The sequence below is a fragment of the Dromiciops gliroides genome, chromosome 2 (genome assembly GCF_019393635.1).
Source record: "Dromiciops gliroides isolate mDroGli1 chromosome 2, mDroGli1.pri, whole genome shotgun sequence".
Taxonomy (NCBI): domain Eukaryota; kingdom Metazoa; phylum Chordata; class Mammalia; order Microbiotheria; family Microbiotheriidae; genus Dromiciops; species Dromiciops gliroides.
Window position 1 is genome coordinate 435,694,397 of NC_057862.1, and position 14,560 is coordinate 435,708,956.

The 14,560-nt window shown below is 49.9% G+C and overlaps 2 protein-coding genes across 6 annotated transcripts; both read right to left on the reverse strand.

The window, feature by feature from the left end:
* Positions 1 to 3,309: 3,309 nt before the first annotated feature.
* On the reverse strand, positions 3,310 to 3,807 carry RNF224 (ring finger protein 224). Its single transcript, XM_043981661.1, has one exon. The coding sequence runs from the start codon at positions 3,805 to 3,807 to the stop codon at positions 3,310 to 3,312; it is 498 nt and encodes a 165-aa protein (XP_043837596.1).
* A 7,085-nt stretch (positions 3,808 to 10,892) lies between these two features.
* CYSRT1 (cysteine rich tail 1) lies at positions 10,893 to 13,676 on the reverse strand. 5 transcript variants are annotated; one of them, XR_006354910.1, is made up of 3 exons: positions 13,289 to 13,365; positions 11,948 to 12,492; positions 10,893 to 11,410 (listed from the first exon to the last, which is right to left on the reverse strand). XR_006354910.1 is itself a non-coding variant. In XM_043986376.1 (2 exons), exon 2 carries the CDS (start codon positions 12,424 to 12,426, stop codon positions 12,016 to 12,018), a length of 411 nt encoding a protein of 136 aa, XP_043842311.1. In that variant the 5' UTR covers positions 12,427 to 12,433; positions 13,289 to 13,676; the 3' UTR covers positions 10,893 to 12,015. The 5 variants fall into 5 exon arrangements, 4 of the variants coding, with proteins under 4 accessions (XP_043842311.1, XP_043842309.1, XP_043842310.1 ...); XM_043986376.1 differs by having other exon boundaries at positions 10,893 to 12,433; positions 13,289 to 13,676; XM_043986374.1 differs by having other exon boundaries at positions 10,893 to 12,492.
* Positions 13,677 to 14,560: the final 884 nt, after the last annotated feature.

Genomic DNA, 14,560 nt, shown 5'->3' on the forward strand with positions numbered 1-14,560 from the left:
TGGAAGGTGGAGGGCCAACGAAGCTGGGGTTGATTTTCCGGAGTCCCAGGTCCCAGTCTCAGCTCTTCCTTTGAGTCTGGTTTTCCCTACACCACCCTGGAACATCTGGATGAAGAGGACAACTTGGATTTGGGCACCCCAGCTGTGAGGTGCCTGCGTTCTGGGCTGGCAGACGGCCACATATCTCATCTGCTTCAGGGCACTCTGTTGATAAACAGATGCCTAATCTTGAATAGCCTGTGTGCCCTTCCTTCTCACTATCTCCCTGTGTATTGTCCCCCCACTCAAGGGCATCATCCACTTTCTTTCTTTTTTTGTGTGTGTGTGGGTGAGGCAATTGGGATTAAGTGACTTGCCCAGGGTCACACAGCTAGTAAGTGTCAAGTGTCTGAGGTCAGATTTGAACTCGGGTCCTCCTGAATCCAAGGCCACTTTCTTGAAGGGATAATGGGAGCAGGATGGGCAAACCAGAGGCAGCTTGTGCTCCCAGAGCCCTGGTTGGGGTAAGAGAGGGCAAAGGATATCAGAGAGTGAGTGCCAGGATCATTGTGAGGCAAGAATGGCTTATGGTTTGGAGGAGGGCAAGGGAAAGGAAAGGAAAATCGAGGTGAATATCTGTGCCTGCAGTGCCCCCCCACCACCAGGTTTAGTCCTCAGTGAGTCAGCATCAGATTTAGAGCTGGGTCTTGCTGGGGCCAAGATTAGATTGAAATCCGTCTCTCTCTACCCCTGGAGAAAGAAGGTTTAGAACAGAACAGTCTCTGAGGTTCCTTGCAGTGCTGAGATTCGATGGTTCTGTGCTTAACCATGGTCCCAAACTGAGACCTGATCCCAGCTACTGACTGACTTGGAACCATGACCACAGACCGAACCCTGACCCTGGTTACAGACTGAATTCTGACTGAGACTGCCTGTTAGCCTGGTTGCGGACCTCACCTATGACCTTGGGGAACCATCTCTGGTAGGTGCTCCCTTTTCTAGGGGCAGTCCCCTATCTGGGGGCAGCAGGATCAACGGTTGGGCATGCCCCATGCCAGGGTCAAGTTTAGATGTACTCTCCAGGGGGCCAGCTTGTGGGGAGTCCCCACTCTCTGCATGTTCCCTGTGGGCATATGAGACTTTGGACTTGGTGGGTGAGGCAGATCTGTGTCCCTCCTGGGTCAGCACATTCTCTTGGATGCCTTCCCCTCCCCTCTACAACCAGGCAGCCTAGGGCATCATCCTGGGACCTAGGTTCAAAGCCCTGCCAAAGGAGAGGAAGTACTATCCCCTTCTGGACAACACAGGAACTGATTAAATGTCCTCCTTGGAATCAGCATCCTGGATCACTTTCTGAGGAGTCACTGTGTCTGAGAGTTAGTGTCTAGGAGTCAGTTATGTCCTAGTTTTTAAAAAAAATTGGGGGGGGGGCAGCTAGGTGGCGCAGTGGATAAAGCAACAGCCCTGGGTTCAGGAGTACCTGAGTTCAAATCCGGCCTCAGACACTTGACACTTACTAGCTGTGTGACCCTGGGCAAGTCACTTTACCCCCATTGCCCTGCCAAAAAAAAAGAAATGAAAAAAAAATTGGGGGGGAGGCAATTGGAGTTAAGTGACTTGCCCAGGATCACACAGCTAGTAAGTGTCAAGTATCTGAGGCTGGATTTGAACTCAAATCCCCCTGACTCCAGGGCTGGTGCTCCATCTACTGAGATACCTAGCTGCCTCTAGGGCCTAGCTTCTTGGTTTTTGGTTTTTTTGGGGGGGTGTTGGGCAATGAGGGTTAAGTGACTTGCCCAAGGTCACACAGCTAGTAAGTATCAAGTGTCTAAGGCCAGATTTGAACTCAGGTCCTACTGAATCCAGGGCCAGTGCTTTATCCACTGCACCACCTAGCTGTCCCCTAGGACCTAGTTGCTTCTTCTTCTTCTTCTTTTTTTTTTGGTAAGGCAATTGGGGTTAAGTGACTTGCCCAGGGTCATATAGCTAGTAAGTGTCAAGTGTCTGAGGTTGGATTTGAACTCAGGTCCTCCTGAATCCAGGGCCAGTACTTTATCCACTGCGTCACCAAGCTGCCCCTAGGGCCTAGCTTCTTAAACTGTGGGTTGCAATACCATATGGGGTGGCATAACTGAATGTGAGGGTTGCAAAAAAAATTGGCAGGGGCAGCTAGGTGGCACAGTAGATAAAGCACTGGCCCTGAATTCAGGAGGACCTGAGTTCAAATCCAACCTCAGACACTTAATACTTACTAGCTGTGTGACCCTGGGCGAGTCACTTAACCCTCATTGCCCTGCAAAAAACCAAAACAAACCAAAAAAACAAACAAACAAAAAATTGGCAACAGTAAAAGATTATGTATACCTATTTTATATACCCATATACCTGGTGTTACATAAAAATTTCTAGGGAAAAAAGGTCTCAAGGGAAAAAGTTTAAGAAGTCCTGATTTAGGGGTCAGGGTCCAAGGGGTCAGCATCTAGAGTTCAAGGTTAGATACCAGTCCTGTCTATCAGTAAAGCTTTCCTATAGGAAGCTGAGATGGGAAAGCAGATTTGGCCAGAAGGGGTCATTCATGGCTTTACGGTTCTTGTTCCCAAAAAGAGCCCCAATGAGGTGAAGCACTGGGGCCATCAGAAACAAATTCTGTGACTTCAGACAAACATGCCATTGGGGGACAGATACCAGAGGACATGGTCACACTTTAGTAAAAAACAACAGAACAAATGTTTGTAAACACAGCCTTTGTGCCCTATACCAAACTGCAGGCATCTCAGTTGTGGTCCTAGGTATCCCTACCCTTATGCTCCAGGTAGTGGCCTCTTCTGGATCACAAATCAGCATAGCCTTTAATCCAGGTGCTATTTATAGAGTTCAAGTTCAGGTACCAGGCCCAGAGCCCTATCTCTTTCAGGAGCTTCAGTTCCAGGGTCCAAGTTTTCTAGGGGAACCAGGCAGCCAAGGAAGCCACTGTGGGTTCTAGCAACCAGAGGCTCTTTGCCACCTTAAAAAACTAGAACTTACCAAACAACCACAACTCAGGGTCCTGTTAGCAAGCTAAGGATGGGAATCAGCATTGAGAAGAGGTTGGAAGCAACTGGCAAAGGAGTTGGGGGTTAGTGAGAAGAGTGAGGGAGCTGTGATGAGACATGTCATAGGATGTAGCTCTAACTCCCACTTTCAGCCCCCCCTCCCCCAACACAGGCCAATTCAAGGGTCTAGATGGAGAGGAGGAGCCTCGGCTCCCCATGAAGACCTTCGGGATCTTGAGGCCAGGGACTATTCCATGGCAGGATATGTTTGGTGGGTGGGCACATTTATGGCCAGGACTTAGACTTCAGGGGTGCCCTCAGGCTCACAGCATAGGCAGCAGCCCCAACAGCAACCCTGTTGAGGGAAGCTGGGCTGAGGGCCCAGAGCTGGGCAGTGGCTGCCTGGTTGCTGGGTGATCACCGAGCCGGGCTTGGGAGGGCTGCCTTTGTGGGGAGTGGGGGACCAGGGCTCTCCCCGGGGAAGCTCCCGCTCTGCCTTCACAGCCAAGAAGGCAGCCAGATCGAGGTCCAGCATGGCCACACCACCCCTTGGCGTGGGCGTGCTCTGGCGGCATTGAGGGCAGGGGATCCATCGCTGTTCGTGAGCGGGTGTGTCTAGTCGTCGGACACAAGCCTGGCAGAAGGTGTGGCCACAGTAGAGACGGCGTGGAAGGCGGCCGGCCAGGTCATAGGAGGAATAGCAGATGATGCAGTCATTTCGGCGGGCCCCTACTTCAGAAGGCTTCTCCTTAGCGGGAAGGGTCTCACTTTCAGTGGCTCCCTCCATATGCAACATTCTGGGAAAAGAAAGAAGGACCAAGGCTGGGCACTCCGGGATTCATTCCACCAGCGACCTTGGATCCCTGGGCCAATAAAGGGGGTACTGCCGAGAGGTGGTACAAGGTCCTGACTTCATCAGACCCCCCCCTGCCCTGGAACGGACCTTTACCCCCAAAAGCCCTAACTACATCTCTATGTTCTGGCTCTGTTCTCAGGGGACGAACACAGGTACAGACAACGGTTTTGCAGCCATGGAGTCAAAGATACTCATATTAAAGAAACACCACCGCTATTCTTTTATATAGCATTTCCTGTTTGCAATGCTTTTTACAAACAGGAAGCACTACAAGCGTCAACTCCATCTTTTTTTTTTTTGCAGGGCAATGAGGGTTAAGTTACTTGCCCAGGGTCACACAATCACTCTCATCTTACAGATGAGAAAATTGGAAAAGAGAGAGGTTAAATGATGTATTTGAGAGTATCGGCCCTGGAGTCAGGAGGACCTGAGTTCAAATCTGGCCTCAGACACTTAACACTTACTAGCTGTGTGACCCTGGGCAAGTCACTAAACCCCAATTGCCTCACTAAAAAAAAATAATAATAATAAAATAAGAGGGGGTGGCCTCCATGGCCTCTAAAGGCCCTTCCAGTTCTATATCCTCTGATATGCACAGGACACACACACACACAACAACAACAACAACAACAACAACTAGAAGACACATATCTTGGATGAGGGACCATGGATATCTTATTTCCAGAGGTGAGGAAAGAAAGCCACCGGCTCCTCTCTGTTCAGTCCTGCAAGGCTGAGGAGCGAAAAGGTCAGGGATAGCCAAAATGGGGGGCAGGGACGGGGCGGGGGGAGTTTGGGGAGGAAATGGTTATGGAGCCTCTGACAGAGCCATTTTAAAGGCAGTTTGTTGGGGTAGAGGGAGGGTAGGAAAGTAGAATGAAGAAAGATAAGAACAGAGACATCCTCTTTCTGGTTTGTCCTCAAGGAGGAGACCACAGTCCTGGTGACTGACCACCTTGCTTCCGTCCTCAGGAGAATTCACATGTTGAGAATGGGAGCTGGGTTCACAAAATCTTTGCTCAGTTGGGACCTCCACTTGGCCAGTAACTGATCTGCCATGTGTTTTTTGAATGTTCTACCTCTTTTCCCACCAGAACACACTTCTCTGTCTCCCAGGTCAGATTGATGCAAGTCCTTTGTCCTCTCTCACCTTTGGCAAAATCACCACCCTTCACCCTGACATTCACTCTAGAGAACCCTTAGTCTCCAAATGTGACTCTCCCAAATGCCGAACTAACATTAAATTTCTGGAATCTGTCTTCCCCCTCTGGGTCCTTCCTCTACCCTATTCAGATGCACAGAATCCCATGGGGAGGAATAACTGGGGTTTTACTTCATGGCATTTGACATCCAGAGGAGAACTTGCTCCCTCTTTCCTTTCACCCCCACTAGAGTACTCCTATACCTCACAGTTCTTTGCTGGGCCTTTGTCATGGGTCTCCATGTAGGCAGTGTAGACACCTCCATTCCCTTGGTAGGCGTTGGGACCCAACCCCCAGTGGTCCCATTCCACTTCTCTCCCAGGAGGTTGGTGCTTGGGCCACAGCATGGCCAAGGGAGACAACCATGACTGCACTTTCCTTTACCTGCTCACCCCCATTGTCCCCTCAGCCCCCCATGTTCCATGGCACAATGAAGGCCAGTGAGCCTTGACTGAGGTAGAATATATCAGTAGTATCCTGATAAGGAGCCCCTCTGCTGTCAGTGGCCTCTGGGCCTTGCTGGTTGCAGCCTAATCCAACAAGTTGCTTCTCCCTTAAGAAGCTCCTCCAAGCATCTATCTCTGTCATGTGCTTCCTCAGAGTCCTGAAAGACTTCACATACCAAGGGCTTACTCCCACCTGATTCCCTCCTCATCTGCTGGCCTTTGGGCCACTTTTAGTGAGACTACTAGGTTCTCCTCAGAGTCCTGGAACTTTGTCTCTCTCTCCTCCACTTAGTCCTTCAATGCCTCAACCTTCCAGCTCAGTCCATCTCTCTCAGCTGTCCAGGGCTAGATCCTCAAGCTGTTGAATTTTGCCCAGGAGAGGTGACACCCTGGCTCTAAGAGTTTCACCTTCAGCTGATGCTTTGAGTCTCTGGTTCCTGAACTCATTTCCCTGAATTGGGGTTTGCCTAGAATGGGGCTGGGGGCAGAGGAGATTCACCTATCAGGCAACCCACCCATGGCCAATTCAGAGACAAACTTTTTGGATCATCAGTTACTTTGGCCCATTCACTGGATTCCTGGACAAACCAGTTCTCTAACCTAGGGTATTTACAAAGCTGATCAGGGTCCAGGGCATGGGTCTATAATTCATTTCACATCAGTCTTTCACCATCCCCCCCACACCAGGGCCCAACCCTATAGCACTGCTATAGTACCAGATAATTCCTGACTATAGGCCCAACCTCTGAGTCTCTCTGTGCTTCTATCTCTCCCATCTCAGTCTTTCCTAGACACCAGCTCACAGGCTCTCTCCCTCCCTTTCTTTCCCTGTCCCCCAGCCCCAGCTCCACTCCCAGCTCTTACCTGCTCCCTGACCACTGGTCTGGATCTTGTGCTCCTGCATGTGTCCAGCCCCAGGGCCAGATCCCAGGGAGTCTGATGGGTACTCAAGGTGCCCAGGGCTCCCCCTCCCCCAGTGGGGGCTCACATTACCACCCAGGAGCTCAGGATGAGCCAGCTCCGCTTTCAGTCACAAAAGCCCTGCAATGAGATCTCCCACCACAGCTTCCAGACACATGGCCCTGAGAGAGATAAGAGTCTTCGGGCCTTGCCTAAGTCTAAGGTGCTTGCCCACCTCTGCTTGTTTCCCTGAACAAGGGAAAAACACAATCAGCAGAACCTTCCACGGATCACTCCATGCAGCAGGGATGGGGAGAGCTTGTGAATGGCAAGGTTGTGATGGGGAAGACACCAGAGTGGGCACTAGTTAGGTGTGGAGCATGAGGAGGGGTCATGTATGACCATGGTAAAAGCTGAATGTGACTGGGGCATATCCCCTTAACATGTGGACGTGGTGAGATAGTGAATCATCATCATCATGGCTAACATTTCTATAGTGCTTTTTTCACACTAGCTGCATGAGGTGATGAGGGAGGGTAAACAATATCGTGCCCATTTTATAGATGAGGAAACCGAGGCTCAGAAAGGTTACAGTCATTTGCTCATGATTACATAACCAATGTTAAAGACAGCTTGAATCCACTTCTGATTCTAAGCAATACACCATCACTACTTCTTGGCTTGTGAACATGGGTCAGCTCTGGGTGGGCCCCTGCCCCTGCCCTTGGCCATCCCTTCCTCAAATCATATATAGTGTGCTTGTTCCAAGAGCAGTCGGTATAAGGTCAGGGTCAGGTTCTAAGTCAGCGTTTCAGTTTAACTCAAGGAATTTCTGTAGTGGGAACTGAAGAGTTGTTTTGAGCCAACTTTGTTCTGAATTTGGCAGAGAGTGAAGGGGAAGAATGGCTTCCCCTTCCTTGTCCCCCCCCACTCCCCAGTTTCCCCTCCCTTAGCCTGCCCCCAAAACTCTCCCCAAACTGGTCTGACTAGTTCTTGTGGCTCAGTTTGGGTGGGGCTGCTTCTCTTCCAGGTTGGGCTTGGGGTGGGGGGGTGAGAAGGGAGTTCCCGCCTAGAAAGGCAGTAGAGTGGGTCATGAGGACCAGAGCAAGGCAGGCAGAAGAGGGGCACCCAAGACCATGGTGAGAGAGGATGGTGTGTGTGGAGGGAGGAGGAATGCATAGTACTTTCTCTATAATGTTGGCAGAGCCATATGAGTCTGTCTTCTGGGCCCCGATCCATTAAGATTCCAACACCTAGGTCATACACAGTGAATACCTCACACATACCAGGCACCTCTGGGCAGTGATTGCTTCCTGATGACTGTTAGATGTGGAGAGACCAGTCCATCCTGCGTGTCCTGTTCGACTAATTGGTCTCATATCCTACTTCCATGGTGTTCCTCTACTACTCAAGAAATGTAAGCAGCTCCCTATTGCTCACAGCATAAAGTCCAAACTCCCGTCTGGCATTCAAGGCCTTCTATGATCTGGCTCCAAATTCAGCTTCATCTCTCAATGTTCCCCTAATGTACGCTGCATTCCTAAAACATCAGATCTAGCTGGGCCTGGAGTCAGAAAGACCTGAGTTCAAATTCAATCTCAGACATGTACTAGCTGTGTGACCCTGGGCAAGTCACTTCACCTGTCTGCCTTGGTTTTCTCATCTATAAAATGAGAATAATAACACCTACTTCCCAGGGTTGTTATGAGGAATAAATGAGATAATTATAAAATGCTTAGCACAGCGCCTGTCACATAACTGTTGTTCAGTCCCGTCCAAGTCTTTATAACCCCATGGACCAAATAATGACCATGGGGTTTTCTTGGCAAAGATTACCAGAGTGGTTTGCCATTTCCTTCTTCAGTGGATTAAGGCAAACAGAGGTTAAGTGACTTGCCCAGGGTTGCACAGCTAGTAAGTGTCAAGCCAGATTTGAACTGAGGTCTTCCTGACTCCAGGCCTAGCGCTCTATCCACTGAGCCACCTAGCTGGCTCCTGGTACATAGTCAGTGCTATATAAATATTAATTACTATTATTATGATAATATCTATTATTCTCCCCTCTGAAATGCCCTTCCTTTCTTCTCTCTCTTTCTATCTCCTCCTTCCTCTCTGCCTCTTTCCCTTTTTTCTTTTTTAGTGAGACAATTGGGGTTAAGTGACTTGCCCAGGGTCACACAGCTCGTAAGTGTTAAGTGTCTGAGGCTGGATTTGAACTCAGGTACTCCTGACTCCAGGGCCGGTGCTCTATCCACTGCACCACCTAGCTGCCCCTCTCTCTTTCCCTTTAAGATGTAGTTCAAGACCTATCACCATGCAGGAGTCAAGAGATTTCATGATCCCTTTGCCCCCCCCCCCCAGTGCTTCTCCATGTTTCTTGAGTAGTGGCTACAATGAAGATGGGTATGCAAGGGGGTGCTCACACAATGTCTATAAAAACCCTGAAGGGGTGGTTTGGTAACTCACCTACTGGGGGGCATGTTTGCCCTATGATTGTCATCTCTAGGGAAAGAAAAAGGATTTGAAATTTTTTAAAATCTGGGTTCATGGGGCAGTTAGGTGGCACAGTGGATAAAGCACCAGCCTTTGATTCAGGAGGACCTGAGTTCAAATCTAGACTCAGACACTTGACACTTACTAGCTGTGTGACCCTGGGCAAGTCACTTAACCCTCATTGCCCTGCAAAAAAAAAAAAATCTGCCTTCTGCCACTAACACTATCTGTGTGACCTTGGACAAATCACTTTACTTTTCTCTGGCCTCAGTTTCTCTGTCTGTCAAATGAGGGTTCAATTAGCTGATCTCTCAGGTTTCTTTCCACCTTTTAAAGTGGGTCCTAGGCCCACTTTGGGAGGAATGGGAGGAATGAGGGTGGAAACTGAAGAGGGCATGAAGCAGAGGCTGCTGGTGGGTGGGGCAAGGGTATTTTGGGGAGTAGGTGGGACCACTTGACTGTAGGTCAGAGGAAACCAAGGTTTCACTGGAAACTAGGAAATCATTCTCCACCCAGGCTGAGGATTTAGAAGATGAGTCACTGGCCTAGCCGGGCTCTACTCTGGTTTCTGCACCCTCAGTCCTTCAACCCTTGCTTGCCAATTCCTGTCCTTCTTTACCATTAGGAAACTTCTTTCCCTCATGACCTTAATGAGAACAATGTAAAAGCTTCTTTCCAAAACTGGCACAAAACTCACCCCCCTCAGAAAGCCTTCCAAGTCTGACCTCACCAACTCTTCACTTCTATGTTCTAGGACCCCTGGGTCTCTGGCCTGTACTACTTTACTTGTCCCTTGTGAATCTGACACTCCACTTATGGAACACTTCATACGTGTTCTTCATCCACATTCATATGCCAGGTTTTAGATACTGGCCCTGGTTGGACACTGGCCCCACTAATTCCTCACAATGGATGGTTGGTTAGGTGCAATCTCCAATCCCTTCCTCACTGCTGAGACCAAGGCTGAGAGACAGGTCATGAGGTTAGGCCAAAGGCAGTGTGGTCACAGGGTCAGGCAGAGACAAGCATAAGAGACCTGGGGATGGAGCAGGGGAGGTGGAGGTGAACAGGGTCCCTCCTCAGAGCTTCTACTACCTAGCCAGCTAGTAGAAGAGAAAGGGTGGCTGAGAGCTATAGGGTCCAAGATTCAGCCTAATGACATGAAACAGAATTTTGGCCATCTTCTCAACCCACCTCTACATTCAGGCTGGTCCAGCCCATGCCAAATGGGAAACAAGGTTGAAGGGTAGGGATTAGAGAATGTGCTTCTGTGGTGGAGAATATGGGACTTAGAATCAGGAGAGAGGGGTTTGATTCTCAGCTCAAACACTAACAATGTGACCATGGGTAAGATACAGTGCTTCAGAGTCTCAGTTTTTTTATTTTCAAAATGGGGATAATAATACATGGTCTAGAGGGCAGCTAGGTGGCGCAGTGGATAAAGCACCGGCCCTGGATTCAGGAGGACCTAAGTTCAAATCTGACCTCAGACACTTGACACTTACTAGCTGTGTGACCCTGGGCAAGTCACTTAACCCCCATTGCCCTGCAAAAAACAAAAACAAAAACAATAATACATGGTCTACTCTACCTTACAGGAAAGCCCAATGCCAGTTTTCAAGTGCTATGTGAATGTGAGCTATATTTCTCAAACCCAAGAATTCTTTTCTCTCTGACCATAGACCCAATTCTTTTTTTTTTTTGGCCGGGCAATGGGGGTTAAGTGACTTGCCCAGGGTCACACAGCTAGTAAGTGTCAAGCATCTGAGGCCACATCTGAACTCAGGTCCTCCTAAATCGAGGGCTGATGCTCTATCCACTGTGCCACCTAGCTGCCCCCATAGACCCAATTCTTACACATCTCTAAGCCCCAAGTGAACCTTCCCAGACCCTAGACACCAAGCCCAGCCCTTCCAAGCCTCCAGATATGGCCTCCAGATATGGCCTCTGGATAATCACAACAAAACATCGGTGAAGACAGACCTGAACAAATTATTTAGGTTTATTGTCAAGGGAACAACAGAGGTAACTGGAAGAAGTGAAGTGTTCTCTGAGGGTGGTCATCAATGCAGGTGCCTTAGCCCCAGGTGATGTGGGGTATGGTTGATAAGACTCTTGAGGATAGGAATCATTCCTACTGATCCTCATCACTGGTTCAGGGTTCTGGTGGATAGATAGTGGATACTAATAAGTATCAACAGTGCTGATGATGGCTTTCAATAGGCACAGGGTTTAGGCTGCCATAATTCTGAGGGGAGGTTTGAATACCTTCCTCAGTCTTGGGTAGAGATCTTTCCTCTCCCAAATTTGGTTTCTGATTTCCTTGACATCCCACTCAACAAGCTCCTCACGATAGACCTTGGACTCACCCCCAAATTTTATAGCAGTGTATTCAGGTCTGGGTATCACATTTTAGACAGGACATCAACAAGGAGGAAGAGTCCAAATGGCTTGGAAACCATAACATACTATGATCAGTTGAAGAAACGAGGTATGTTTATCCTGGAGAAGAAAAGAATAAAGATGACAGGTGTCTTCCAATATCTGAAGAGTTGTGATGGGGAAGAGGGATCAGACTTGTTTTACTTGGCCCCAAAGGGTAGAATAAAAGTCAGTGAATGGAACTTATATTGAGACAAATTTCCATTCAGTGAAAGGGAAAACTTCCTAACAGTCAGCCAAAGGCAGAATGAGCTCCTGTGGCAGGTAGTGAGCTACCAGCCACTGGTGATTTTTCAGCAGCTGTTAGATATTCATTTATCAAGATCACAGAATTCTGTTCAGGTACAGACTGAAGTTAGGATCTCTTTGGTCCATTTGAGGTCAGAAATTCTGTGATGCCCGGGCTCTTGATTCTGCCAAGGACTCTGTCCTGTCACGATGGGTGATTTGGAGAGGGAGATAGGAAGAAGATTTCAAATGCATCAAATCCTAATGACTTCAGACTCTATCCTGAGCTCCAGTTCCTTTGGCTGGAGGTGGCTTAATGACATCCAAGAGGGAGGGAACCACCCTCCTTACCCCTGAATGACAACAAACCTGACTGCATCGTGGCATAGACAGGTCTCCCTCAGTCTGGGTTCCTCTGGGCTAGGTGTTCAGAGGAGCTAAGAGACCACACAGCAACAGCTGTGGCAGCGGCAACAGCGAGGGCAGCGGCAACAACGGCAACAGGGGCAGCAGCAGCAGTGATGGGCGATGTCGTCTCCGGGTCGTGCTGGTGGTACAGTCGTATAAGGTGGCTCTGTGGTCCCTGATGTCTGTTGCAGGCCAGCGTAAGGATTCCCTGGCTGTTGCCAAGTTGCCTGGGTCGGGATTTGAGACCCTCCTTTGGCTTCCTCCTGGGTCCACCCACCCACTGTTGGTGGGGAGTAAGCAGGCACAGGGCTAGGCCTGGCCCCTGGGTATGGAGTGTCCTGGCTTTGTTCCAGCTGCTGTTCTAGGTCTGGGCGAAGGTGGGCTCGGGGGATGTTGATGCTGGTGTATGGGTTCTTCACCACAGATTCAAGGGGGTCCATGGAGCTGCTGGGAAGTGGCAGGGAAGGAGGGAGGGAGGAAGGGAGGAGCAGTTTGATCTGGCCCTGCTGAGGAAGGACACAAATATTTACCCAGTACAGAGGGGGGGAAGGGCAGCCAGACCAGAGCTTCCCAGACCTGGAGACAGACCTAACTCCCAGCCAGTCCCAAGTTGCTCACCAAGGGCTCCCAGCCCTAATCAGAGCCTTAGGTCTCTCAGTAGAACCACTCAGCTTTGTAAGACAGATCATGTAAGTATCTGAGCATAAGAAGGTATGCATGTGACCACGTGTGACTATATGTGAGCGTATGTGTGTGAAAGTTGGACAACGCAAGAGTGTGTGACAGTGTGACAGGATAGGATATATGAGTATGATTATACAGATGCAGGTGTGACAGTGTATGAGTTAGATAATAAATGAGGAATGCACCCCAAAATGCCAAGCTTCATTCTACCTCCATGTAAAGTTCTATAGGGAAGTCAGAGATGAGAGCTAGGAATCTGGGAAATGGGCCAACCAAGAAACGGAATGAAATCCTGTGTTGAATGGTTGGTTAACTGAGCATCTGGTTCTTTAAAAGAGAAGAGAGCTTCCCCCATTTCTCCTCACCCTCCCACCCCACAGTATGTGAGGTCTACATAGCAAGGAGTTTCCAGCTCCCAAGGGAAGGTTTTTTCTTGACCTGCAACTTCCCCCAGTCCCCGAGTCCCTGTGTCCCTGTGTCCTCAGCCACTTACCTGGAGCAGAAACAGAGAGAGAGAACAGAGCCACCCTCTTCTCAGAGCTTAGCAACCCCAGGGATGCCCCAAGCACCTGGTCTGAGTCCCAGGGAGGGCAAACATAGACTAGCTTATGAACCTACCTTCTGCTGAAAGAGGCAAGTGTTCTCTGTGGGTCCTGTCCGGTGTGACACTCTTGGGATCAGGATAGGTGTCTGCTGAGTTGAACTCTGTGGGGCCTCCTCCTTTTCCCTTTGGGGGAGGGCGGGGGAGGTCCTGGGAGGGGTTGGGCCAGGGCGGAGCAGAAGAAGCGCAGTGGGGCTAAGGGAGGTGGGTGCAGGAATCTTAGGAATAGAGAGTTGGGGGGCTCAGAAGTGGATTCCTAGTGGCAGTCCCAAAGAGAGCCTTTTCCTCTTCTCTTCTGCCAAGCTGCTCCCAGCTGTCCTTTAAGGGATCAGGAGTGTCTTCCCCTACATTAGTGCCTGATAGAGTAGATTCAGCACAGAAGGGGTTTCCTGTGCTTCAAGTCCTTGGTCTCTGGTGACCCACAGAGCTGGCTCACCTCTAAGGCATCCCCAGCCCCTCCCTGGCATGCCATTCTGTCAATCCATGGCCCTTGAGCCCACCCAGTTAACTCCTCTAGGTGGAGGAGACAATTGAATGAGGCTTAGCCAGCTAGACAAGGATGGGAGAGGCTGACTAGGGAGGAGGACAGGGAGGGAGAATGGAGGGGGGAGAACTGAAGGAAGGGAAGGAGTCAAATGCAAAGAAGAAGGAACCTCCCTTAGGATTGCCAAAGGTTCCATAACCCTGGAAGATTGATTCAGGCTAGGCATAGACTGCTGGAACCCTCAGCACCACCTACTCCTCCTTAGGTCTGCACCCTTGGTCTGGAGGAAGGAGGAAAGCCAGTAGGAAATCCTCCCAGCTCAAATAGGGAGGATCCCCACAGACACAATATTCCAAGCCGACCAGTTCCCCAGTGGTAGGAGTCATCTCCAGGGTCAGGGGAGTCAGCCCCAGGGTTAGCTTTAGGGTCAAGAGATCAGGCCCAAAGGGTGGGGGGGAAGAAGGAAGGTGCAGCCCCATTGGAGAGGAGTCAGCTCCAGGGTCTTTCAGGGTCAGGGAGTATCAGCCCCAGGGTTAGCCTTAAAGGTCAAGAGATCAGGTCCAAAGATGTGGGGAGGGGGAGGAAGTGCAGCCCCACTGTAAGAGGAGTAAGTTCCAGAGTCAATTTTAGGATAAGGGTCTAATACGGGTGTGCCTCAGGAGGTGAGGGAGAGGAAAATCGCTCCCAAAGTTAAGGGTCAGGGTCAGAGGGGCGCCCCAGAATCAGAGGTCACTCTTTCTGGATAAGGAGGGACCCAGAGCTTGGGGGTGATATGGGGATGGGAAAGAAAAGACATCCCCAGGGT

Bases quoted from the DNA above. Each gene is read 5' to 3' on its own strand.
- RNF224 (XM_043981661.1), bottom strand. From the start codon at position 3,807: ATGTTGCATATGGAGGGAGCCACTGAAAGTGAGACCCTTCCCGCTAAG.
- CYSRT1 (XM_043986376.1), bottom strand. From the start codon at position 12,426: ATGGACCCCCTTGAATCTGTGGTGAAGAACCCATACACCAGCATCAAC.